This window comes from Ceratotherium simum, chromosome 20, assembly GCF_057802395.1.
Source record: "Ceratotherium simum simum isolate JZ-2026a chromosome 20, ASM5780239v1, whole genome shotgun sequence".
NCBI classification, from domain to species: domain Eukaryota; kingdom Metazoa; phylum Chordata; class Mammalia; order Perissodactyla; family Rhinocerotidae; genus Ceratotherium; species Ceratotherium simum.
In genome coordinates this window covers 38,730,557-38,758,419 of record NC_141919.1, presented here as the reverse complement: position 1 = coordinate 38,758,419, position 27,863 = coordinate 38,730,557, and the positions used below count along the sequence as shown (strand labels likewise).

Below are 27,863 nucleotides of genomic sequence, written 5' to 3'. Positions count from 1 at the left end.
TGGTGCACATACACAGGGGTCAATAAGTGTTTAGAGATTGGTTGATTGAATAATGTGGACCGATCCTCATCTCCTGCCTCAGTTTTGCCTGTTGTTAGATATAAGGCAAAGAGAAAAATCAGGGAAGCAACTCTTAACTTACAAAGGTCAAATCTTTACTTGGATTTTTTGAAATACTGTCTGGGATCCATAGGAGCTTGCCTGTCTTTGTCCCCTATGGGTCTGAAAAATCAAAATACCTCAGGCCAAGAGCCTAATGGCCAGTAACTGAGACTGCGTCATTATCTCAAGTATTACAAGTAGAATTAAATTCCATAGATGCCCCATATTGTGAATTAATAGGTGTTAGTGTAATCAAAAGTGTTTGTCTTTTTTATCTTGTGCTTTGCAAATGAATGAGTGAATATTCACTATTTTTCTGTTTGTTGTACCAAAATCATAACTATATCAGAGCAATCATAAATCTCTGGCTGTGTAGCTTTGGGTAAATCATTTCTCTCTGGAAGTAAATTTCCTCATTGATAAAATGAAGAGCTTGGATTTTTGTCTAAGGTCTCTTCCAGTTCTAACATCATTTTTTCCCCTGTATCATTCAACGCACTAGACCAAACAAATTAATTTTTATTCAGTTTTCCCCTCTGTTCACAGGGAAAGAACAAGATTCCATCTTTCCATAAATCTGGAGGTAAACTTTTTTTTATTGTGCTTATGTTACTACAAGGGACTTTTCCTTGAAAATATAGACTTCTTTTAGGGGCCGGCCCCGTGGCTTTGCGGTTGGGTGCGTGCGCTGCGCTGCTGGCGGCCCAGGTCCGGATCCCGCGTTCCACATGCAGCAACTGGAAGGATGTGCGGCTATGACCTACAACTATCTACTGAGGCTTTGGGGGAAAAATAAACAAACAAATAAAAAAAAAAAAAAGAAAATATAGACTTCTTTTTTCTATTTGGCCATTAGATGTCGCTCAGCATCCAGGAAGTGTAAGAAACCACCGAGCATTATAAAACTCTTGTTTTGTCCTCCAGGGCCTGCCCCTTCCCACTGTCTGAATCTGTGGTTTGCTTAGTCATGTATTGGTATTTGTGCCTTGGTGTCTTGCTGTATGTAGCCGAAAATCCCCTCAGCCAACCAGAAAATGTATTTTCCAAATGTCTTAATTTTGCCATTTAAGTCAACATATAGTTGTTGAGTGTTTTGGCTAGTATACTACATAGTAGGATCAAGGGACTCCATGGCAGATTTCCCACTCCTCCTCCAAGGCCTAGCTCAAATGCCACCTCCTCTGTGGAGCCTTATCTGGCCCTCCTTCCTAAGCCAGAGCACTGTAGAAAAATCTTTGTCACAGTACTTTTGTATTGTGTTTGTTTACAAATGTGTCTCCCCAAATTCTGGAAAAGATTCTGAATCTCCTTCATAATAAAAGAAATGCACACTAAAACTACAAAGAGAAGCCATTTTCACTTAGAAGCTTGGCAGATATCCACAATTTTGATAACATTTGGTTTAGGGTAACAGGCATTTTCATACATTCTTAGTGGGAGTGTACACTGGCTTATGCTTTCTGGAAGACAATTTGGCAATATCTGTCAAAATTTTAAACGCAGCAATTCTTCTCCTAGACATTTTTCCTAAAGATATATAGTACCTGCACACATGTACAAATATCTGTGTAAGGAGATATTGACTGCACAATTGTTTGTGGCAACAAAAGACTAGAAGAGACCTAAATGTCCATCAACAGAGTACTGGTTAAACTGTACATCTTACAGTGAATTACCATGCAGCTGTTAAAAGAAAGAAGTAGGTTTATAGGTACTGATACAAAATTATCGGCAAAATATATTATTAGAAAATGGCTAGGTACAGAAACGTGAGGGAAGTTGTAATAGTCAACATTTTTTTTTTAATTTTTATTTATTTATTTTTTTCCCCCAAAACCCCAGTAGATAGTTGTATGTCATAGTTGCACAGCCTTCTAGTTGCTGTATGTGGGACGTGGCCTCAGCATGGCCAGAGAAGTGGTGTGTCGGTGTGCGCCGGGGATCCGGGTCCGGGCCGCCAGCAGCGGACTGCACGCACTTAACCGCTAAGCCACGGGGCCGGCCCAGTAATAGTCAACATTTATTGAGTACTTTAAAATGGAGTTTCTCATTTAATCTTCATAAAAACACTAAGAAGTAGGCACTTATCACCACATTACAGATGAAACTGGGCAGAGAGAAGTTAAATTATTTGTCTAAATTCTAGCTAGTGATTGGAATAACTGATATTTAGACACAGGTAGTCTTGATTTCAGGGCCTTTGCTCTTTTTTTTTTTTTAATTTTATTTATTTATTTTTCCCCCAAAGCCCCAGTAGGTAGTTGTATGTCATAGTTGCACAGCCTTCTAGTTGCTGTATGTGGGACGCGGCCTCAGCATGGCCGGAGAAGCGGTGCGTCAGTGCGCACCCGGGATCCGAACCCGGGCCGCCGGCAGCGGCGCGCGTGCACTTAACCACTAAGCCATGGGGCCTGCCCATCAGGGCCCTTGCTCTTAATCATTATACTACATTTATGTGTAGTAAGTAGTGTAGGGGATATGTAGGTGCTATATATATGTATTTTTTACAGGCAGTGTGCATATATATATATATGCACCATATATATCTGGATTCATAACAGCCTGGTAACAGTGGCTGTACTTGGCAGGAGAATTGGGAGCTAAAGGTCAAGGGTAGGAGGGAGAGTTTCTTCTCATTCTACACTGGTGGTTCTCAGCCTTGGTTGCATATTAGAATCAGCTGGGGAACTTTTAAAACTACTGTTGCCTGGGCCCATTTCAGGTGAATTAAATGAGACTCTCTGGGAGAAGGGCCCAGGCACTGGCATTTTTTCCAAAGCTTCCCAGGTGATGCGAATGTGAAGTTGACATTAAAACCACTTTCTATACCCTCTTGTACCATTTGTTTTTTTTTTTTTTAACAATAGCAAGTGTTACTTTAAAAAGAATCCCACAGGGGAGCATTGTGTCTTATGACACAGATCTCTGGAGAACATAGTTTCCTTGGTCAACACACTTCTTTATTGTGCTAAATATTATCTCTCTAAAAATTGACATATTAGACTATTTAATTTAGCAAAAACAAAACATTTAGATTTTTGCCCAAAATCATTAATATATATACTTCATTTGACAAATTACCCATGACTTGATATAATCTTTGAGTGAGTTCATTCTGTTTCCTTATAGTAATATAAAAAGCTTTCTGGCTTAACATATCCTTAATATAATATAGATGTGTCAGCTATATCTGTTTCTTGTTAAAATAGTGGCCAACAAAATTATATAAATATATATATTTTTTCTTTTTTTGTGAGTAAGATCAGCACTGAGTTAACATCCGATGCCAATCCTCTTTTTTTGGTTGAGGAAGATTGGCCCTGAGCCAACATCCGTGCCCATCTTTCTCTACTTTATATGGGATGCTGCCACAGCATAGCTCTACAAGCAGTGTGTCAGTGTGCGCCCGGGATCCGAACCGGCGAACCCCGGGCCGCTTGCGCCACTGGGCCGGCCCCATATTTAAATATATTTTATTTTTATGTTTCTGGCATCTTCATTCCTCCCTCCTTCATTGTGTCACTTCCGCACAAAAGCATCTTGGTGATTTCATAGTACAAGAGAGCTGATGTCCCCTAACTCTAAGAGAAGTTAGCAATTTACACAGAAAACAGTTTCAGAAATGATTTAAGTTCGTCAGTCACAATTCTGTTCTCTGTTTTATTGACATATAACGGCTATAGATGGGCTCTCCAGAAAACTCCAGTGAAGGCTTTACTAGGATTGAAGTGGACACACACCATGAAAATCAGGAGAAGAAAAGTTCATGCCAGGTCAATGATTAACAGTCCCAGGTTAATAAACTGATAAGATTTGGGATGAGAAAGAATAATAGTAGCATGAATGCATTTTTGGCCAACTTGAGTAGGGCAAGGGGAATGGTGGCCTGAGAGAGGAAAGGTATGACAAGTATGACAGCTGGCAGGTGGGTGATCAAAGGTCCACTTAAACCACCAAAGACCTGTGGGCAGTCTCCACCACCCCGAAGTAGGTGTTTTTTTGGTCACTAAAGTGGCATCCTCTGATGTATTTCTTTCTCCTCTTGGGAAAAAAAAAGTCCTGATGTTCACCACCTCCAGCCCCTTTCATTCTTCAGAATGCTGCTGTTTAAACTTGAGGAGCACTTTAAAATAATTTTTAATTGGTTGTGCATTTTACAACCTGCACAGGGAAACTGATGCACAGTCGGAGACTTTCCTACGCAGTAAGCGTTGCATCTTAATGGCACATTTCAGTACAGAACCTTGAGTGTAATCACGGTTTCATGGTGAACTTTGGTTTCATCAGGTGAAGACTGAATTTGAGCATTGCAGTTTTTATTCAGTCACAAGTGGGTTACTTAATATTTGCTCTCATTTTACAGATTAAAAAAGTTGTTCAGTAAAAGGCTCTCATTTGCCTCTCACACAGTTGTTGCCAGAAAATGAGAAACCCAATTACATCTTGAATATTCCTTGCTGCCGCAACAATAGACCTAAAACAATAGCGGGTTAAAATAAAAATAGAATTAAGAAAAAAATGCAATGCTAATTGTACACAGAATGCTTATAACCCATTTGTTTCACACATCACCAGAGCAGCTAGACGTTTATTTAACAAACAGTTGTTGAATACCTGGCCTTTCGTTTACTTTTCCTCCTGATTTATAGTTAATAAATTATTTGGATACTATGTATCCTGTGTTCCAGGCACTTTATATATCACATTTAAGCTTTCCTTTGGCTTGTATTCCCCTCCTAACGGCCTTTCTCCTTCTTGTAGCTCACATTTTGCCTCTGACTTCTACTCCTTTCCTCTATTATTTATTCTGCCCTCGTTATTTTTCTCTCGTTTCATCACTCTGTCCTTGGAAAACTTTTTCTGTTTTTTCTGTGACATCCCCCACTTTTTCCTCTTTGTCTGCCTTCTGTGTATGTTGATCAATGTGAAGAAAATTCAGAGAAAAGTCACAAATAGGTTTTCTTAAAATACTTTTAGGTTCTAATTACCACCAACAATGTATGAGTTTTTGGTGCTCTTATCCTCACAGTTTTAAAAATTTTAGCTATTCTGGTGGGTGTGTGGTGGTGTCTCATTGGGTTTTGGGTTGCATCTCCCTGATCACCAATGATGTTGAGCACCTTTTCCTGTGCCACTGGCCACTCATCTTCTTTGGTGAAATGTCTGTCCAAATCTTTTGCCCATTTTTTAAATGAATTGTTTGTCTTTTTGTTATTGAGTTGTAGGAATTCCTTATATTTTCTGAATACCAGACCTTTATCTGATATATGCTTTGTTAATATTTTCCCCATTGTGTGTCTTCCTTCTTCATTTCCTTAAGGCTGACATTTGATGACCAGAAGTTTTTAATTGTGATGAAGTCTACTTTATCAATTTTTCTTTTGTGGTCATTGCTGTCTAAGAAACCTTTGCCTAATCCCAAGTCATGCAGACATTTTCATATGTTTTCCTCTAAAAGTATTTTTTAAATTTTTTTGTGAGGAAGATCAGCCCTGAGCTAACATCCATGCTAATCCTCCTCTTTTTGCTGAGGAAGACTGGCTCTGAGCTAACATCTATTGCCAATCCTCCTCCTTTTTCTCCCCAAAGCCCCAGTAGATAGTTGTATGTCACAGTTGCACATCCTTCTAGCTGCTGTATGTGGGACGCAGCCCCAGCATGGCTGGAGAAGCAGTACATCGGTGCGTGCCCGGGATCCGAACCCGGGCCGCCAGCAGCAGAGCCCACGCACTCAACCGCTAAGCCACAGGGCCGGCCCTCCTCTAAAAGTTTTATAGCTTTAGCTTTTACATTTAGGTTGTGATCCATCTCAAAATAATTTTTGTATATGTTGTGAGCTAAGGGTTAGCATTCATTTTTTTCCATATGAATATTTAGTTATTTCAGCATAATTTATTGAAATAACTTTCCTTTACTCATTGGATTGCTTTGGTGCCTCTTCTGAAAATCAAAAGGCCATATAAGATGGGTGGTTTGCATTTTTAAATCATGTTTTTGTTATTGATTTTTCATTTTATCGTGTTGTGATCTGAGGATCTGGTTTATATATTCAGTTTTTATTTTTGGACACGTTTTTGGCTTAGTACATTATCAGTTTTATTAAATAATCCTTGTGTGCTTACAAAGTATGGTTTTTCTCTAATTGTTAGTTGCAGAGTTCTCTATCAATCATTTGAGGAAATGTTTTGTGTTGTACAAATTTCATCCTCTTAAAAAAAGTTTTTTTTTGGCTTGAGTTCTCATTTTTTGAGATATTTGTTACAATCTCCTAGCTTGGCGTGCTTGTGGGATGGCAAGGAGGCCAGTGTGTGGTTCAAACGCAGTAAGAAGGAGAGGAGTAGGAGTTGAGATCAAAGAAGAAATGGGGCCAGATCACATCTTAAAGGCTTTGGATTTGGCTATGTGCAAGTTGAGCCATCCTTGAAGGGTTGCGAGCAGAGGATTCCACTGCTACTGTGTGGAGAATAGAATAGGGGTGTGTGGGGGTGGGGGTTCTGTAAGAGACTACTGTAGAAGGCCAGGCAAGAGAAGGTGACAGTTTGGACCGGGTGGTATAGAAGGAAGAGGTGAGAAGGGTCTGGATTCTGGAAATATTTAGAAGCTAATGCCAACAGATTTTGTTAATAATTTAAATGTGGGGGTGTGAGAGAAAGAGAGGACTCAAGGATGACTCCAAGATTTTTGGCGTGAACTACTGGAAGAATGGAGTTACTGATTACTAAGGGGGGATATATGTATATATCTGTGAGCTCCTTACAGGCATAGCCAGTATCTTCTGTTTCTTTGCCACCTCTCAATAGTGCCTTCATGATCAGCATGCCAACAAATATAATAAGGTTAATAGCTAATATATATCTAGTATTTATGTGCCAGGCACGGTACCACTAATGTAAATGTAAACTTAATCCTTCAGTGTACGTTCATATTTAATCATTTAATCCTTACACAAACCTAGGTGATAGGTCCTATTTTTATCCTCATTTATAATAGGGACACTGAGCCCTACAAAAGTTAAATAACTTGTTCAGGTTTGCATAACTAGGAAAAAGGAGAGCTGGGATTCTTTTTTTCTTTTTGTAAGTTTTCTCCTGATGTAGCTCCTTACTTTTTCTTTAAAAATCATTGTTTTAATTTTTGAACAGGTGACAGTCACATAGTTTAAAACTGAAAAAACAAGTTTCTCTTTCAACCTTTTTTCTCAGCCATCCACTTCCCCTCCGACAGGCAACCAGTCTTATTAGTTTCTTGAATATTCTTCCAGAGATACTGTATTTCCTGAACAAGCAGATATAAAATAGAAAATATTTTGCTTTTTTGTTTTTTCACAAAGGGTAACCTACTTTATACATTGCTCTGTACCTTGTTTTTCCACTTGGATAACTTGCCACACAGTTATACCATAATTTATTTAATTAGTCTTCTATTGGTGGACACTTAGTATATTTCTAGTCATTTGTTCTTATAAACATTAGTGCTGCAATGAATTACTTTGTACATATACCATTTGAAAAGGTGAAAGCTGGTATTATAACCGAGATCTGCCTGCTCTTAATGCTACTTGATTTCCACGCCACACTGCCTCCGCATATGTTGTTGATAGATTATAGAGAGGATGATTCTTCTTAACTCCCCTCAATTTGATGAGAAGCCTTTATGCCTTTACCCCGGTGACTCTCGGCTCCCAGCCCCAGGTATAGCCACTCCTGAACCCCTCTTAAATTCATAAACACTCGATCTCCTCAGGGGATCTTCTCTGGGAATCTCGTCCACACTTGCATGACCCTGATGACAGAGTCAAGAAAGGGGGAATAATAAACTCAGAGCACTTGAGAAAGGTTTCCTTTGCTTATTGGTTTAACGTAAATGTACTTTGGGAAGTAACCCAGAGGGTGAGTGTCTAGGGCAAATGGAAAACCTTTTCTAAAGTGAGATGATGATCTGACTCCTGCAAAGACTGATTGCACACCAGTATCTTGAGCAATATATCACCTCATCATACGTGACACTTAACATTCATCATTTTTGTCTTGCGCAACTTTTCATTATGCATAGGACTAACTTTGTTCTAGATTTGAGTCATTTCCTGTTAAATCTTACATCCACTTTGTGGTGCTAAAAAGTTTACTGGTCTTGTGATAAGTGAATAATTTAGCAACTCTATCTAGCTTTGAACTTTGGTCTAGTTTGTGTTGGAAAGACACATACTCCTCTGTGAACTTTCACCTAGATATGTGATTCCCTGAAATTATTAATAGTACTGCAGATGGGCCTAATAATTCTTTTTAATCTATTGATATTTGAGATATCTAAATACTTCATAAACATTATATCATATACATTTAAAGTTAAAACCATCTTCCACCTCAGCCATAGAAAACAGCACTTACTTATCTTTTTCATCCTCTCGTAATAGTAATAATTAATACTTATTGAGCCCTTACTACATGCTAGGTATTGTTGTAAGACCTTTAGGTAATAGTCACAAGAGGTAGGTTCTATTATTATTATTATCCCCATTTTATAAGCGAGGACACTGAAGCGCAGAGAAGTTAAGTAATTTGTTTAGGTAATACCAGATAGCTATTAGATAGGGAAACTGGGGTTTGGACCCCCTGCAGTCTGGCTTTGGAGCCCATACAGTTAACCACTATGCCGTGAACTTGTTAGGACCCAAAGCCCTCCAACTGTCTTACTGCTACTGCCATTTCCCACCTGCCCTTCTTGTTTTTCTGTCCTACCCATCACCACCTCTACCCTCTACCATCTTAGCCAAACACTGGCAAAGCTGAGTTGGGCAACTACCTGTTAGAACACAGTAATCCAATTTAATAATGTGCCAGAAGGTCATGATTCTTTGACTGGGAAATTGTAATATTACCAATGGCTCTGTAATAGTTGAGAATATTTCAATGAGTGCCATTATTCCTTGAGTAAAGGCCAAAATGCTGGTAAGGGAAGTCAATCCACTTCTTGGGATAGGTTTGTGATCCAGGCAGGGTTCAAGAATCACCCATGACCCTCCAAGTGAGGAAGGTGTTGACCAGCTTTAGACTGAAGCACACTGTTTTCTTACCCCTGGCTTCCTAGAGATTTCAAACTTCAGAGTTTCCATGGGAGCCAGACAAAACTAGCCTTTCTTCTTTTCAAAATAGCTGTCCTTCCTGAATATTTCTTGAATCCTCTATTGAACTCTCTCCAATCCATCCTCCACATAGCTGCCAGAGACCACATAATCCCAGTGTAAACTCCTCCAAGGACTCCCCAGCATCACTTTCAGAATACAGTTTAAATTTCTGAGCTTATCACACCAAGCCTTGATGATCTGGTCTCTGCCTCTTTGTCTGCCACTCCCTCACATATACCCTTCATTTCACTCCTTTCAGCAACTGCAGTGGCTCACCTTTGTTCTAGTTCTGCCCTTTAGCATGCTTTTCAAGGATCTCTTCTAGCCTCATCTCCTACCATCTTCCAATATGTACTTTCTGTCCCAGCCTCGTGGTTCCCTTCCCTATTCCTCACTTGTTCTTAAAGGCCCTGGTCCAAAGCCACCTCCTTTATGAGAGCTTCCTTGCAACCACCTCCCGCCCCACCCCCAGTTTGAATGAGCTGCTGTCTTCAGATATGTCCTCAAGGCTTGATTCTGTTTAGATCACACTGCATCTTCAGTGTAGTGCATTTAGTTGGTTACAATCTTTTCTCCTCCAACAGGTTGTAGGCTGGTGGAGGTTGGTGACTGACACTGTATCTATTTCATTTCTGTATCCCTTTGCAGTTTCTTTTTTTTTTTTTTTTTTAGATTTTATTTGTTTATTTTTCCCCCAAAGCCCCAGTAGATAGTTGTATGTCGTAGTTGCACATCCATTCTAGTTGCTGTATATGGGACGCGGCCTCAGCATGGCCGGAGAAGCGGTGCGTCGGTGCTTGCCCGGGATCCGAACCCGGGCCGCCAGCAGCGGAGCGCGAGCACTTAACCGCTAAGCCACGGGGCCGGCCCCCCTTTGCAGTTTCTACTAAAGTACCTGGCACATGGATAGTGTTCATTGGAAATGCCCTGAATAGTCTATTTCTTATGAATAAAAGAAATGCCAGGCAACATTTGCCAAATAGTTTCTTTATGAGTTAAGTCAAAGTAACAGGTGATGCTGCTCTCTTCACTTTAAAAAATGAAGTTATATATTTCAGGTGTGACTGAAAGACTCTAGAATGGCACCGTCCCATATGGTAACCATAGCTACATGTGACTATTTAAATTTAAATTAATTAAAAATAAATAGGGGCCGGCCTGGTGCCGTAGTGATTAAGTTCACTGCTCTGCTTTGGTGGCCTAGGGTTCATGGGTTCAGATTCCAGGCGCAGACCTACACACTGTTCGTCAAGCCATGCTGTGGCAGTGTCCCACATACAAAATGGAGGAAGACTGGCACAGCTGTTAGCTGAGGGACAATCTTCTTCAAGCAAAAAGAGGAAGATTGGCAACAGATGTTAGCTCAGGGCCAATCTTCCTCACCAAAAAAAAACAAAAAAAACTAGCATTTCCTTAAAAAATAAATAAATAAATAAAATTTAAACTTCCATTCCTTAGTCACATTATCCACCTCTCAAGTGCTCAATAGCCTCATGTGGCTAGTGTATGGTTAGCACAGCTATAGAACATTTCTATCACTCTGGAAAGTTCTGTTGGACAGTATTGATCTAGAAAGATCACTGGTACAGATCAGTGGAGTTCAAATAGAGTTTATATACCATTAGGAAACTATTCTTTTGAGCACATTAGGATAACACTGATAATATCATCTTGGAGTATATCTGTTATTGCTTTATCTTTGGAATATTCAACACTGGGTCAGTGACTCAGGCTTACAGTAGAGAAAGAAGAAAAAAAAGGAAGGTGTTAGTAAAACATAGGTGTTAGAAAATTGCTTTGAGGGGCTGGCCCGGTGGCATAGTGGTTAAGTTTGCACGATCCACTTCGGTGGCTCGGGTTTCGCAGGTTCGGATACCGGGCACAGACCTACGTACCACTTATCAAGCCATGCTGTGGCAGACATCCCACATGTAAAGTAGAGGAAGAGGGGCATGGATGTTAGCCCAGGGCCAATCTTTCTCAGCAAAAAGAGGAGTATTGGCAATGGATGTTAGCTCAGGGCTAATCTTCCTCACCCCCAAAAAAAAAAAAAAAGAAAGGAAAATTGCTTTGAGGAAAACCTCAGCAATCAGAATGCTGTATCTTAAAAGTTATGGAAGATTGTTAAAAACAAATTTCTGTAGGCCTTTTCCAAGATACACTTGGATATACCTTTCTGTAAAGGGCCACTTTCCAAGTGAAGAAAAAGATATACAGAGTAAAACAGATTTTATTTATTTATTTATTTATTTATTTATTTATTTATTTATTTGTGAGGAGATCAGCCCTGTGCTAACATCTGCCAATCCTCCTCTTTTTTTGCTGAGGAAGACTGGCCCTGGGCTAACATCCATGCCCATCTTCCTCCACTTTATATGGGATGCCACCACAGCATGGCTTGCCAAGCAGTGCATCGGTGCGCGCCCAGGATCCAAACTGGAGAACTCCGGGCCACTGCAGCGGAGCGCGCGCACTCAACCACTTGCGCCACCGGACCAGCCCCAGATTTTATTTCTTTTTTATCTTAGAAATCTGGTCCCACCAAAAAACCAAAGAACTCTTTCAATCAGGAGGTAAAGTAAGTCAATAAAAACAATTACAGAGGTGTGCTCAGATAAAATTATTTCTTATAAACCAGAAATACAGGCAACCCTGGACTTCCAGTTTGCTCTGAGCTCCTTCTGTCTGTCATGTTCAGTCCCTGAAGGAGAAGAGAAAGTAAGAGGTTGTCTGCAGACAGGGCATGTAAAGGCTGTAATGTAAAAGGATGTTCATTCATTTGAGTTGTATGGTAATTTTCCTGACACGTATGTCAACTTAAAAAGTAGGTTATGACTTTAAGTAAGAGAAGGAATTTACCATATGCTTCCAGACACCTGCAAAGCACAGTATTATGTGCATTTCTTCTTAGAAAAGAGTTTGCATTTTAAGCATAAGTATTAATGGCCTCAAAAATATGCTTTGGAGGGGCCGGCCCCGTGGCCTAGTGAAGTTTGATGCACTCCACTTTGGCGGCCTGGGTTCGGTTCCTGGGTGCAGACCTACACCACTTGTCGGCGGCCATGCTGTGGTGGCGACCCACATACAAAATAGAGGAAGATTGGCATGGTTGTTAGCTCAGGGCGAATCTTCCTCAACAACAAAAAAATAAAATAAATAAATAAAAATTACTGCTTTGGAGACGGTAAAGAGAGATGTATATACGAACACTGTATCCAGTGGGAAGCAAGAGGATATATATCCTGGATCATTTGTCCTGGATTCCTAAAATGTGAACTTTTCAAGGCATTTGGAGGAGAGAGGAATCTTTCAGATTTTTCATCAAAAACTCTAGAAAGTCTTCCAGTGTGACATGATTTACTGTTACCAATGAGAGTTGGTACTTTTCCCAGTGATTTCTTCTGACTCTTTCAGCCTGCTCCCTAAATGTAGGTATTCCTTAAAGTTTTCTCACACTCTCCTTTCTCTTCTTTCTGGAGTCTCTCCCTTGACCGTTAGCCATGTCACACAACTCCTAACTCCAATTATCCCCTCCAAGGTAATGACTCCTGAATCAACCTTCCCCACCTTGAGCTCTCTGTGTAGATAGGGCAATGGGTGCAGGCCCATGCAGCTGCTCTAAGGACCATACTTTGAGTAGCAGGGCTCTAGGTGAGGGGTTGGCAAACCTTTTCTGTAAAGGGCCAGATAGTCTCTGTCCCAGTTACTCAACTCTGTCGTTGTAATATGAAAGCAGCCACAGACAATCTGTAATCGAATGGGCATGGCTGTGTTCCAACAGGATTTTATTTTCAAAAACAAGAGGCAGGCAGGATTTGGTTATAGTTTGCTGATCACTGTTAATCACTGATTTTCAAGCAAGAAGTCCCTTAAGAATCCACTTGGAGAGAAAGAAGGGAATGAGAGGGAGGGAGGAACTGAGTACCTTCCTCCCACTTGCAGCAATCAGAGCAACTTAACTCTGATCCATTTTGTTTACAGAGCTGAGTGAGAGATCATCTGCACAAAGGGTTTCATGCCAAAAGGTTTGAAAGCCACCTGTCTACATGTTCTCTGAGGTTCATTCTAGGTATGAATCTGTTACCTGCCTCTATCTAGTCACTGTCTGTTTGGATCCATCTTATCTGCCAAAGCAACATAATGCCCACCTCTGACCATATCACTTCTCAAACCAGTGATTTCCATGTGCCATTCCCAACCTACCTCTTTAATCTCCTCCTATGGGCCTCTAACGTGCCTTCAAGATCAGCCACACAGGCTCTATGTAGGACACTCCTCAAAGACGCTTTTCCTTCTTTTTGCATGTTCTCCCCTTGCCTGGATGCCCTCTCCCTCCCACACTACCCTTGCACTTGGCAATCCTGAAATGCTGCTTGCCCTGTGGAAGCATCTATAATTTTACCACCTAGAAGCAGTCTCCTCTGTGTTCCTGTGTACTTTGTTCGTGGGGCTTTTATGTGCCCAGGTCCTAGCTCCCCTGCTGGATTAATGTTCCTTAAGGGCATGAGTCACATTTTACGGATCCTTCTACCCAGCATGGGCACAGCTCAGTACCAGATCCATAGCAGCTATCTGAGATCTTTATTTGGATCAAAACAGGGCGTGCCCTGGCAGAATGCATCCTACCTGCCCAAACACTTCTTTACCTGCATGCCGTCTTCCCATTTCTTCCTCCCCCACTGCCTGGAGAAGACCAGCTACAATGCACAGGTGTTTCCCATCGTTCTTTGATGATAAGAGTACCTGATTGATGCTTGGAAGCTGAGAGAACAAGATCCAGGTAAACAAGCAGTGAAAGGGACATGAGAAAGGGACTGAGAGGGGAGACAAGTCCAGAAGCCTTGGGTGCCTTGCACACGCAAGGCCTCTGGCCCAGGTGGGCAAGGTCTAGGCTGGGGCAACTGCCAGGATTTGGAGAGACTCTTTCCTGTGGTGGGAAGAGAGCACCAGGCTTTGGAACAGGACACACTTGTGCTTAAAATTTACAGCTTCTTAACTTTGGGTGGATTTCTAACCTTCTGAGCCTCACCTGTATATGAAGCATAAAAGTATCTTTTGAAATGTTCTGAGGGTTATAAATATTGTCTCTGGTACAGAGTAGGATTCAACAAGTGGTATTATAGGTTGTGAAGGAGAGTGAAGAAGCAAAGACGATAACAAAAAAAAAAGGAAAAGGCAGTTCTTAAGATAAATGTCATTGGGCCAGCCCCGTGGCTTAGTGGTTGGGTGCGCGCACTCTGCTACTAGCGGCCTGGGTTTGGATCCCGGGCGCGCACCGACGCACCGCTTCTCTGGCCATGCTGAGGCCGCATCCCACATACAGCAACTAGAAGGATGTGCAACTATGACGTACAACTATCTACTGGGGCTTTGGGGCAAAAAAAAAAAAGGAGGAGGATTGGCAATAGATGTTAGCTCAGAGCCGGTCTTCCTCAGCAAAAAGAGGAGGATTAGCATGGATGTTAGCTCAGGGCTGATCTTCCTCACAAAAAAAAGAGATAAATGTCATTTTTTTTTTCCCCACCCAGGATTTATGCAGCAAATCAGATTTGCCTCCTTTTTAACCATGGCTGAAGTGAGAGGGTAGTGGTCTGGCATGTGCATAGGAATCACCTGGAGATCTGTTCAAATGCAGATTTTCATTCAGCGGGTCTGGGTGGGCCTGAGCTTGGACATTTATGATGTCATGCAGCTGGTCCGTTAACCACGCTGTGCGTAGGAAGGTGGTTGTCCACGTAGGCTGTTGAGATAAAGATAGATAGATGAGTATGCTGGGCTGTCACCCAGGAGGACGTCAGCTAAGGGAGGTTAAAGTCTGTTGGGGAGAGCAGCACCATGTGGGATGATGGGGCCAAAGGGCAGGGAAATTATAAGTGAAAAAGAGAACTTGGTTCTCTGGGGCTTAACTGCAGACCATATTCAGACACAAGAAACTTGATTTAAACTCTTCTCAGGGAACTTTAATCTCTTTGGACTTCGCTTGAAATGCTAGAATAGGAAAGGGGTAAATGAGAGGCAAGATAGCATAACGAGGCTTTTGCAACAAACCATTAACACTTTTATCTCCTAGCAAAGTAGTATGATGAGTTGGAAAAAGCTCCAACACGCAGTGTCAGCTGAGTGACTTTAAACTACCTAAACCATCTGACTCAATTTCCCCAGCAATAAAATGGGAATAATAGGGGCCGGCCCCATGGTGCAGCAGTTAAGTGTGCATGCTCCGCTGCTGGTGGCCCGGGTTCGGATCCCGGGCACGCACTGATGCACCACCTTGTCAGGCCACGCTGTGGCGGCCTCCCATATAAAGTAGAGGAAGATGGGCACAGATGTTAGCCCAGGGCCAGTCTTCCTCAGCAAAAAGAGGAGGGTTGGCATGGATGTTAGCTCAGAGCTGATATTCCTCATAAAAAAAAAAAAAAAAATGGGATAACTAAAGCAAATATAGCAGGTTATTAACTGTAGAATTTAGGTGGTGGGTATATGGGTGTTCACTGGACAATTCTTTCAACTTCCCTTTATGTTTGAAAATCTTCATAATAAAGTGTTGAAAAAATTATGCTTCCTAACTCTGAGGTGTCCGTAAGGTAGAAATGAGATAAATTAGAACACAGTAGATGTATCTAAATAAGATTATCCTCATTTGTTATGGTGGATACTCTCCGAGGGACTTCCTCTTGGCAGTTTTAGAAATTATTTTATAAGCATAAATATATATAAAATATCTCTGGAAGGATAGACAAGAAAATAATAACTTTGGTTGCCTCCAGGGAAGGGGAACTTTGTGGCTGGAGGACAAGAATGGAAGGGTGACTTGTCACTGAATTCTCTTTTGCAAGTTTTGAATATCAGATCATATGTATGTATTCAAAAATAAGTAAAATAAAAAACGAACATAGAGCTCTCAAAATCTAGTCACCTGCCTCTTTTCCAAGCAGTATAGTAAGAGCTGAGTTGCAGAACTTGCTGTGCATGGCTCTCGGTTAGCAAAGAAGTCAACGTCCAGCTTCATGAAGTGGGGCATCGTGGGGCTGTACTGACCCGTTGGCAGCAGCTGGCTCTGTCTATTTGAGGACGTTTTTAGCTATGAGCCAAAGGACTGCATTTTTCATTCTTGCTTTCCAGACAGGCCTGGACTCAGGAAGTCACTAGGTTGGGTAGTCCAGAGGAATGAGGGGTTCAGAGGCAGACTGGAGGTCTGGTAGACCCCACTGCTGCAGGCCTGCATTAAAGGAGGCAGAGAGAGAGTGAAGAACTACACCTCAGGACTGGAGCATAGTCCTGTGTAAATAATAGTTTACATATTCCATACTTTACAGCTTACAAAGTGTTCATAAACATTGCCTCCTCTGAGCTACACAACTGCCCTAGGAGGTAAGTCGGCATGGATTTTGTCCTGTTTTATTGAAAAAAAACCTAAGTGTGGGGCCATGAGATATGCCTCTCAGATATCCTTCCAACCTCGGGAAGCAATTGACTGAGAGCCTGTCTGCGTTCTGAAATCCACTGATGTGTTTTGAGCTGAGGCCATGCTACCCGCAGGCTGCTCCCAGCCAGTGGTGGAGTACAGCAGGAATATTAAGGCAGGCTCATTCTCTGGAGACATGGCGCTACTCCGAGGGCTTGAGTGCTCCCCAACTGCCTTGTTGAGCTTTCCTTAGAGTACACTGCAGTCTAACATGTTTCCCTGCAACCGTCCTTCCTTCCATCTTCACTCTTCTTCACTTCACAGGTGAGGCCTGCCTCACGATCTGATGGCTTTCCCAGCCTCTCCTGGCTCCCTCCCATTTTCTCTTAGAGACATTTCCTGCAAGTTTAATACTGTTTTGGCATCAAGCATAGATCTGGGTGATTCCAGGCTGTGCTTCTAATCAATGCACTATATTGTCTTTCTTTTTTTTGTGTGTGAGGAAGATCAACCCTGAGCTAACATCCAATGCCAATCCTCCTCTTTTTTGCTGAGGAAGACTAGCCCTGGGCTAACATTGTGCCCATCTTCCTCTACTTTACACGTGGGACATCTGCCACAGCATGGCTTGACAAGCGGTGCATAGGTCTGCTCCCAGGATCCCAACCTGCGAACCCCGGGCTGCCGAAGTGGAGCGCGGGCACTTAACCGCTGCGCCACTGGGCTGGCCTTGTCTTTCTTTTCATGAAATTCATTTCAGCTTGAGTCGCTAGATGGGTGTATCCTTTTTCCTGTCAGCTTGCTGTTAGGAAAGTATTAACAGTGTTAATACTTTATTTTTAAAAATATTTATGTAAATATGATTACATCTGGCATATTACATAGGCATATAAATGAAGATTATTTTGTCTTGTTGAAAATGTAATTGTGCTTTATTAAACTGTGTAAACTTATGAGATTCAGTTTCACAAAGTTTTCTGTTTAGTTGACATGTAGACTTTGAGGTTTCTTTTGTTCTTTGTTTAATAATTTGTCCTTTACCATTCTCCATCTCCACTTTTCATTGTCCTTATTAATGCTCTAGGGTTTGTAATTATGCTGGCCGACCTAGAGATTCTAGGAATTTAAGCAGGCTGGAAGGACTATTTGCAGGTAGCCCTTTGGTCTGGGAGGGAATATCATAAACCCACAAATGCTAGTCTAAGGGGGAAGCTATTTAAGTCTGTTGAAATGGTGTCAACAGGAGAATGGAGATATTATAAGCTATGAATAGGACACCATTTAACATAAGGTGGAGAGGAGGCGGAGAAACCAGCAGGCTCTTGCTTCAAGGTTCTTCCTGGAATTGGCTGGCAGCAATCTGGTTGACTGCATGAGTTCCCAGGACTCCACCAGGAGTTCATTCTGAATAAACACAATGTTTTGTCAGAACAATTAGGGCTTCCTTTCTAAAGTGTGCTTGGCTGGGAAAGAAGCAGGAACCCCTCAGGGGCCAATATTCTAGGAGTGGTTGACCCTGAAGTGATGCATGGAAGGGCTACAGAGTAAGGATGGTGGAGAGGATTTTTGAAGCAACTCAACTAAGCTGAGTCTTGTGGAAGCCACTCTTGTAGACAGCAGACCACAGCATTATAATGCTTACCTCCTGCTCATATGTCCCTACAGAGGCAGGAAGTGTGGCTGGAGGGTAGTAGGAGGGTGCCAAAACCAGAAAGTGAGAGCTTGAGCAGCAGTACTTGGTGAAGAAATGAAGAAAGTCTTTAAGGAATTGTGTATGTAAGCAGACTGGTGATTAGCAGGAATCAGTACCTTATGTGCATGTGAGCACAGACACACACACACACACACACAGAGAGAGAGAGAGAAAGAGAGAGGAACAATATTACTTTGTCCCTTTACAATAGTCAGAATCTTCAGATAACTATATTTTGGGCTTTTCAAGAGCAGGGGTCATTAGGGCTGGCCCTGTGGCTTAGCAGTTAAGTGCACGCGCTCCGCTGCTGGCGGCCCGGTTTGGATCCCGGGCGCGCACCAACGCACCGCTTCTCCGGCCATGCTGAGGCCGCGTCCTGCATACAGCAACTAGAAGGATGTGCAGCTACGACATACAACTATCTACTGGGGCTTTGGGGGGAAAATAAATAAAATTAAAAAAAGAGCAGGGGTCGTGAATTTTCCCTCTGTTGCGTCCCAGTGTGCCCAGCACAGAGCTGCATGCATGGCAGGCCTCCTTTTTTTGTGTGTGTGAGGAAGATCAGCCCTGAGCTAACATCCATGCTAATCCTCCTCTCTTTGCTGAAGGAGACTGGCTCTGAGCTAACATCTATTGCCAATCGTCCTCCTTTTTTTTTTTCCCCAAAGCCCCAGTAGACAGTTGCATGTCACAGCTGCACATCCCTCTAGTTGCTGTATGTGGGACACGGCCTCAGCATGGCCGGAGAAGCGGTGCGTTGGTGTGTGCCTGGGATCCAAACCCAGGCCACCAGTAGCGGAGCGCGCGCACCTAACCGCTAAGCCATGGGGCCGGCCCCTGGGCCTCCTTGAATATAGAGTATTATTCTTTTGGGCATCATAGAAAATGTGTTCTTGGTTCTCTGGCAATACGCACTATGCTAAATGATATGCATGCCAAGAGCACAAAAGATCCCCACCTTACCTCCAACATTCTTCCTCCACACGTTTTGAGGGTTCTGCCTAACAGTCCAGTTCTAACACACTTCTTTCACCAAGCATGAGGTTTGTGGTTGCCAACAGTCCATACTAGATTAAACCCCTATGGCCATTACCCATTTTCTGAGAGGTCTGAGGAATCAACTGTAAACAAAAGGTATGGAGTGGGGAGTGGAGGTGGGCAAGGACCTGAAGGGGAAACTGTGCATTCTGACAGGTGAAGATAGTGCCTGCAGACCCAATGGAATGAGGCACAGGAACAGGAAGCCCTGGGTGCTTCTACTTTTTCCAAGATTTATATCTGCACAATTTCCTACCTATTCAGAGGATTGGTAAGGAGCTGCCAAGTCTTCTCAGGGACTCCCATAACTGCTTGGAGATTGCATTAGGGGTTTTCCAAGGTAGGCAGGACTATCACAAAAAAAGTCTGGGACGAAGCTAATGATGGTAATATGTGATCTATTGCTAAGGGACATGCATGCTGCTTTTTGTATATTAACCTTGTATCTTGCAATAACCCTTGGTATAATTGCTTATTAGATCCAGGAGTTCTTTTGTCCATTCCTTAGGTCTTTCTACATAGATTATCATGTCATCTGTGAACAAAGACAGTTTTATTTCTACCTTCTCAATCTGTATACCTCTTACTTCCTTTTCTTGCCTTTTTTTTTTTTGTGAGGAAGATCAGCCCTGGGCTAACATCTGCCAATCCTCCTCTTTTTTTGCTGAGGAAGACTGGCCCTGGGCTAACATCTGTGCCCGTCTTCCTCCACTTTATGTGGGATGCCGCCACAGCATGGCCTGATAAGCAGCGCGGCGGGGCGCACCTGGGATCCGAACTCTAGCCGTCAGCAGCAGAACGCGCGCAATTAACCACTATGCCACTGGGCCGGCCCCCCTTTTCTTGTCTTATTGCATTAGCTAGAACTTCCAGGATGATGTTGAAAAGGAGTGGTGAGATCATCCTTGTCTTGTACCTGATCTTAGTGGGAAAGCTTCAAGTTTCTCAAGTTTTTTTTTTTTTTTTTTGTGAGGAAGATCAGCCCTGAGCTAACATCCATGCTAATCCTCCTCTTTTTGCTGAGGAAGACTGGCTCTGTGCTAAATCTATTGCCAATCCTCCTCCCTTTTTTTTCCCCAGAGCCCCAGTGGATAGTTGTATGTCATAGTTGCACATCCTTCTAGTTGCTGTATGTGGGATGCGGCCTCAGCATGGCTGAAGAAGCGGTGCGTCGGTGCGCACCCAGATCCGAACCGGGGCCACCAGTAGCAGAGCACGCACTTAACCGCTAAGCCATGGGGCCGGCCCCTCAAGTTTTCGTTTTTAAATTTTCTGTGTTGTGCTTTCTGCTTACAAAGGTAGAAATACAGCTCATTAAACATTTTCAAATGTTATAAGAAATATATAATATGAAAATAGAACTATTTTACAATCCCTGCCTGCCTACGCCAGATGGCCATTGCCAATTATTTCTGTCTCTCAAGTTGGCATACTTTGTGATTTTGAAGCAGATTGTGTCTTAACACACAATATCTCTGACCAAAAAAAATTGCATCGTAATTTTTTACGATGAGGTTCCTTGGCAGTTTGGGGTATATGTACCAAGCTATGTGTATGTTTGTGTATAAAAGACAGACAGACAGGTGGAATAAATCTGATGACATTGTGCCTATTCCTTTTCTGGGAAATGCTCTTTAGTTCTTGATTTTTATCTTTCGTGGGAAATTGTGTTATGAATTAAGTAGCCAGATCATTTATTTAACGTGAATATGGTAAAACTTTTTTAGATCAGTCACAGAATGCCTTGATCAGAATTATCCAAACAATAAAAAATAAAAATAAATAAAAGCACTGGTTATGAGTTATGAGCCACAAATGTGTTCACCTGTTGGAGGGCTGTCAAGAACATGGTGGCCTAGGTGTGGTTTCTGCTCAAGGATCCCTAAAATTCTTATGAGCACAATAAGGGAAGGGGCCAGGTCTTAGATGTCTAGCAAGGATATTGTGAGTGGTGGCTTGAGGAGAATCCTTTACGCAAATGATTGTTTGGGAACCTGCAATGTAAACTTAAGACCCCCTCATGGAAATGAATCCGTGTGCCTTTGGAGATACAGCATCTGTCAAGCAGTTCCAGAGATAGGTGCTGGCAAGTTGGGGATGTGTGTTGCTTGGAAAAGGCAGGCACAGAGGCCTCGAAGGTGACTAGGAATGAGTCCTGAGATATGTTGCTGCCTCTGCTCAGTTAATGCTCCTACACCCACACCCACACTTTTTCAGAACATTTGAGAGACTATGTCTGTGTTCATGAATTAGACTTGCAATTTTGAGACTCCCTAACTGGCCATCTCCAAGCAGCTGTGGGAGTTCCTGACTGAGGTACATGTGTAAAAGTTCTCAGATTTTCCAGAACAGGTGAGCTGCACCCACTTACCAGTTTTCTGCTTGTCGCAGAAATCAAGTTGCTAGGTACAGTTTAGCAGTCATCAGTGACTCCTCTGGCTGGTTGTTTAGTTTTTGTACATTAGGTACCATCTAATAAAAATCTTGATTAAAAAAAGACCTTTTTATTCTGTCACACGTACATATGTTCATTTTAGAGAGCAGAGATATATAATACGAAAGAAATGAGCTCTAATCCTCCTACCAAATGATTACTATAATTAACATTTTGGTATATTTCCTTCTGAAATCCCCATACTTTAATAAGCTTTCAATAAATAGATATTTTACAGTTATATGAGAAAGTTTTCCTTTCTCCTTTTATTTCAACTTAGGGATAGCTATGATGTTTCTTTCTTTTTTTTTCTTTGCAGAAATGCTTTATTATTTCTATTTTTCAAAAACATTTGATCATGAATTATTTTTTTTTAATCCTAATGGCAACCTTGGTGGTTTTAGATATCTGTATCTGTATCTTCTGGATAAAGACACTGAGGACTCTGATGTCTCTTTATGAAAATATGAAAATAGGGCCGGCCCCGTGGCTTAGCAGTTGAGTGCACGCACTCCGCTGCTGGCGGTCCGGGTTCGGATCCTGGGTGTGCACCGACGCGCCACTTGTCCCGCCATGCTGGGGCCGCATCCCACATGCAGCAACTAGAAGGATGTGCAGCTATGACATACAACTATCTACTGGGGCTTTGGGGGGACAAAAAAATTAAAAAAAAAAGAAAATATGATAATGCATCCTGTTAACTACAGATTGAGAAGCAGATAAATTAGTTTGCTTTGGATATTTAAATACACATTCTGTCAAATGGCATTCTTTTTTACTTACATTTTTTGAGGAAGCTTATGTTTAAAAAAGAGCTTTAGGGGCCGGCCTGGTGGCACAGCGGTTAAGTGTGCCCACTCCACTCTGGCCGCCCAGGGTTCGCCGGTTCGGATCCTGGGCGCCCACCGACGCACCGCTTGTCAGGCCATGCTGTGGTGGTGTTCCATATAAAGTGGAGGTAGGTGGGCATGGATGTTAGCCCAGGGCAGTCTTCTTCAGCAAAAAAAAAGAGGAGGATTGGCATGGATGTTAGCTCAGGGCTGATCTTCCTCACACACACAAAAAATATATATATATATATATAGATATATATATACCCACAGAGCAAAGTCCTTGGACCTTGATTAGTGTTGCTTCAGTTTGATCCTGAAATGGGCTACAACGTTTCTATCCTCTAAATTCAAACCGGGTTGTTTCTGTATTCTCTTCTTGAGTGTTTGTAAGTCTTCTGTCTTCAGAGACATGTTCAAATAAAGAGTCACGTTGCTTAGACTGGAGTCATGTGGGTCACGGGGTAAACAGCCAGCCTGGACACACAATTGCAGAATACTTAATGTTCATGATATATTTAGTGAAAAAAGTAAACTACAGAATAATATTGATAATATAAACTTATTTTAATGAAAATATAAGATTAGATAGATACACTTACATAGAAAAAATATAGGAATGCTATAATCCAAAATATCAACAGTGGTTATCTCTAGGTGATAGAGTTATGGGTGATTATTATTATTTCATTCATGTCTATATTTAAAATTTTTTCTTCAATAAGCATATATTACATTTTTCATATATTATTTTTATAATCAAACAAAATGTTTTTTTTTTTTTTTTTTTAAAGATTTTATTTATTTTATTTTTCCCCCCAAAGCCCCAGTGGATAGTTGTATGTCGTAGCTGCACATCCTTCTAGTTGCTGTATACGGGACTCGGCCTCAGGATGAACGGAGAAGTGGTGCCTCGATGCGCACCCGGGATCCGAACCCGGGCCACCAGCATCGCAGCGCGCGCACTTAACCACCAAGCCACAGGGCCGGCCCAAACAAAATGTTACTTTACGGTAAGATCTAGTCTTTATTGATCAAAAACAAAATGATACGTCAGTGAAGAAAATTGCATGTATTTCCAACATCCTCTCTCTCCCAATAGCTCTCCTTATCTAAACATTCATCAAACTAGGTGCTATGTGGTTTCCTCTCAACTCGGAGAGGATGGTTTTGAGAAGCAGAAATTATGTAAGAGGAGTAGAATGGGAGGAGGAATAAAAAACCAGCATGTACTATATGTATGACATTCAATTTAATTCAGCTCTATGTTACCTATGTACAAATGGATTTAGCTATTTGTCTGCATTTCCAAGATTATATCATGTCACCTGTAAGGCCAGCTTGATGCTCCTTAATGTAGGGAGGGGGGAGTGTTTTTGAATCTATATTCCATTACCTTCCTATTGGTTATACCTAATCAGAATCTAAGTGATCGATGTTAATGGGGGGGCAGTAGCTCGCTGATCTTTTCAGTTTCAGAAAATGGTCTTCCCTTTCTTCTTCTTGGACAGTAGCCTAGAGTGGTTTTAGTTTGCTAAAGCGAAACATGAAAATTTCTGGAGCCTGAGAAAAGTGATGTTGCTATCATAGATGCCATTCTCACAAGCATAACTTTGTGTCACATACCTATTTTTCATTTCAGTGTTCTAACTTTTGAAAATCATTAAAAAAAGATCGAATTGGTTTTTTTGCAGATCTGTTAAAATGATATCAGGATTACTCAATACCAGTATGGTCTTAAATTTTAGATCAACTATGAATTCTTGATGAATTTCATAACATTTAGAGTAGTGTGGCTCTGCATGTCTGCTGAACTTTGGATCATGATATATCCCTCTGTAAAGCCCTTAATGAAGCTTTTTGGATTTTTCTTTAATGAAATATGAAATCAAATGTGGAACTTTGATTAATTGGCTCAGATAAAAGGAATGGCTCATACTGGGATGACCTTGAGGGTTTCATCCTACAGCTCAGAGAGTGGGATAATTCTGGAAATGGCACTGGCACTGGTTGGTAAAGTGACGTTTCCCCTAACTTCCTCAGTTGTTAGTTGAGTCGTTAAGGACTGCTAATATTGGCTCTGTCAGAAGCCAACCTCGGAAAACGATCTTTGCCAAATCCAATTCCAGAGCTGGAATGTGGAGATTGACAATGAATATAATAGCTGTCACTCTCAAAACTTTGGCTCAGTCATCTTTCCAAAATTAACTTACTTAAACGAAAAAACAGAAACAAATCACTCCTCTCCCACACCTACTTCCCACCTTGCTCTTGATCAATAGGAGGACTCAGAGAAATAGAAGAAACAGGCATCTTCACGAAGATGAAGCCAGGCCAAAAGGACCAGTTTTCAAGGGTAGCTGGCCCACAGTCTCGTCTCCAACAAAACTGCTGAAGCAGCCATCCCAGGAGAAAGCACTCAGCTGAAGATCTGTGCCTCAGGCCATTTTCATGCACATAAAAGCACTGGGTTACCCACTGGGTTAGATAATCAGTAGGGTCTCTTCCTGCTCTAAAATTCTAGGGTTGTCAACTGGGCTTTGTGGCCCCAAATTAAAATGACATATGATTCTGAATTCCTGAGAAAGAGCAGAAAAGAAATAAACATGTTATCCACAGGCCTGATGTCCTTTTGAAACAGATCAAGCCTGGGGTGTGTGCGTGTGTGTCTGTTTGGGGCAGACTTTCTTTCTTTCTTTTTTTTTTTTTTTTGAGGAAGATTAGCCCTGAGCTAACATCGGATGCCAATCCTCCTCTTTTATGCTGAGGAAGACTGGCCCTGGGCTAACATCCGTGCCCATCTTCCTCTACTTTATATGGGACGCCACCACAGCATGGCTTGACAAGCCGTGCGTCAGTGTGCGCCCGGGATCGGAACCTGCAAACCCCAGGCCACCACAGCTGCGTGCCAGGCCGGCCCCCAGGGCAGACTTTCTTAACTTCACATAGCCTTCTTCCTCACCTACCAAGAACAATTCCTTTCTGGTCTCTGAAGGAAATGTCCCTTACCTTTTGTTTTTTTCTCTCTTACTACCTCATTCCTTTTTGCTCTTTATTTTAACATTCATTCAACAAACATTTACTGTGGTCCTTTAGACATTTATCCTTTGGAGACAGCGTGATATAGCTGAAAGAACTTTGGCTTCAAAGGTTCTAGACAGGATCTTTGACCCAGTTCTATCACCTACAAACGGCATAACTTTGGACAAGTGACTTTTGAGTCAGAGCACAGACTAGGAATAGTATATCCTTCCTACTTTGCATAAGAACATATTTTGTAAATTGTCAAAAAAAATTTTTTTTATTAACTTGTAAATGACCCTAAGAGAGGGGACTTAATAAACTAGTCTTTAGCATTTTGGTTTGAATTTGTTTATAAAATGCATTTGAGTTTTTCGTTGAGAGCATAGGCTTGTTAGGATCAGAGTGTGTTGGGGAGGATACTGCAGTAGCGAGACTCAAAGCTGATGAAGAACAGTAATGCACCTAGCGAAAGGAGGATTCTCTAAAGAGGAGAAAAGGGCCTGTAAGAGTGTGTGAGGTACCCTCAGAAAATACTTTGCCTGCTTCAATTTTCCTGTGGCCAGGCCCTGATTGTCAGTGATCTGGATACACAGTGACCTGGATACCTGGACTGTGGCCTCCAGGCAGAGCTGCTTAGGTTACCCAGGACAAAGGCAACTCATCCTGCAAAACAAACTGTCATGCTCTATCAATCCAAAAACTACTGATAACCATTGGGGTTATCAGGTCTTGAGGTTGGGAACTGGTTCTCTGTCTAGTGCTGGAGCTGGCAGTAAGCTTGAGTTAGAGTTCACATTAATAAATATATATTATAAAGCACAATTCTTTATGCCAAAATGATTCAATGAAACACTTATTGTTGAGTCGTTTTCATATACATTGTGGAAAGGCCGTGGAGTCAGGCAGCTCAAGCTCTGGTTTCCACTGCCAGCTGCGGTGCATCCGGTAAACCACTCAGCTGCTTTGTCCCTCAGCAGAGTCGGCTTGAGTACAGTGTTTCTTAAAGTGTAGTTCTTGGATTACCAGCATCAGAATGACCTGGGATACTTTTTAAACATTTCTAGACTATTCCCTAAATCAAGTGAATCAGAATCTCTGGGGATGAGGGCCCAGAATCGGTATTTTCAACAAGTGCCCCAGGCTGTTGTCACGCACACAGAAGCACATGGAGACTCACTGGACAGGACCATCAATAGGATCTCCTCCTACTCTAAAATTCTATTAATTCTCATGACCTGAATTTTAGGTAGCTCTATTTTTCTGTGAACAAAGCAAAATTAAAAGGAGAAAGGAAATGCCATTGGCTGAGAATCTAGTATTTGCCTGGCACTCTGTCTGGGGCCTTACACACGTTGTCTTATTTTTCTGCACAATAATCTTTTGAGGTAAATATTATTATCACCATAGTATGTATACATTCAAAGTTGGGACTCTGTACAAACTTCCAGTCATAGGATGAATAAGTTCTGGGAATGTAATGTACAGCATGGTGACTATAGTTAACAATGCTGTATTGTATATTTGAAAGTTGCTAAGATTAGATTTTAAAAGTTCTCATCACACACACACACACACACAAATTGTAACTATGTGAGGTGATGGATGTGTTAACTAACTTTATTGTGGTAATCATTTTTCAATATATACATATATGAAATCACTATATTGCACACCTTAAACTTACACAATGTTATATGTCTAATGTATCGCAATAAAGCTGGGGAAAAAACAGTTAGGACTCTGATTTCAAAGTCAATATTTCTTCCCACAAGATCATTCTACAGTAAGAAATTACAAAAGAGCTTATTGTAATTGATAAGCTCCAGTGCAATTCCTTATCTGCATACAATGGATTACTATTTTAGGAACTCTTGTACTCATTTATTCACTGAGTTTCTCCTTTTGTGAACATTAATTACCTGATGTGATGATAATAATATAAAAATGATCTTCATTTTAATTTCTCTTTGCCTTGTTTTTCTTACCTATTTAAAATTTATTCTTCCTGTAGTCTATGAATTTCCTAAAACAATTTAAGTCCTTTGTGTGTATAAATTGGATATAAATAAATGACAAAAAGTAAGATATATTATGAATTCATTTAATAATTACATTCACTTAAAGAGAATAAAAATACATGAAATAGTAACCTCCCAGGATAATTTGAGTTTATAAGATCTCAAACCTATAACTAGCTACAAGATGGAAGGGAA

The 27,863-nt window shown here is 41.5% G+C and overlaps 2 protein-coding genes across 3 annotated transcripts in view; one reads left to right on the top strand and one right to left on the bottom strand.

The window, feature by feature from the left end:
• The window catches only part of PLIN2 (perilipin 2), a 96,706-nt gene that overhangs the window by 37,250 nt on the left and 31,593 nt on the right, over positions 1-27,863 (top strand). The window lies entirely within an intron of this gene.
• The window catches only part of LOC147914408 (uncharacterized), a 52,355-nt gene continuing 27,908 nt past the window's right edge, over positions 3,417-27,863 (bottom strand). The window contains exons 2-4 of one of the 2 annotated variants that reach the window (XM_087444665.1): positions 22,898-23,103; positions 14,840-14,966; positions 3,417-4,576 (exon numbers count right to left, since the gene is read on the bottom strand). In XM_087444665.1, coding sequence (XP_087300791.1) covers positions 23,084-23,103 — 20 coding nt within the window. In that variant the 3' untranslated portion in view covers positions 3,417-4,576; positions 14,840-14,966; positions 22,898-23,083. The remainder of the gene's footprint in view (positions 4,577-14,839; positions 14,967-22,897; positions 23,104-27,863) is intronic. The other variant, XM_087444664.1, reaches the window with a different exon arrangement.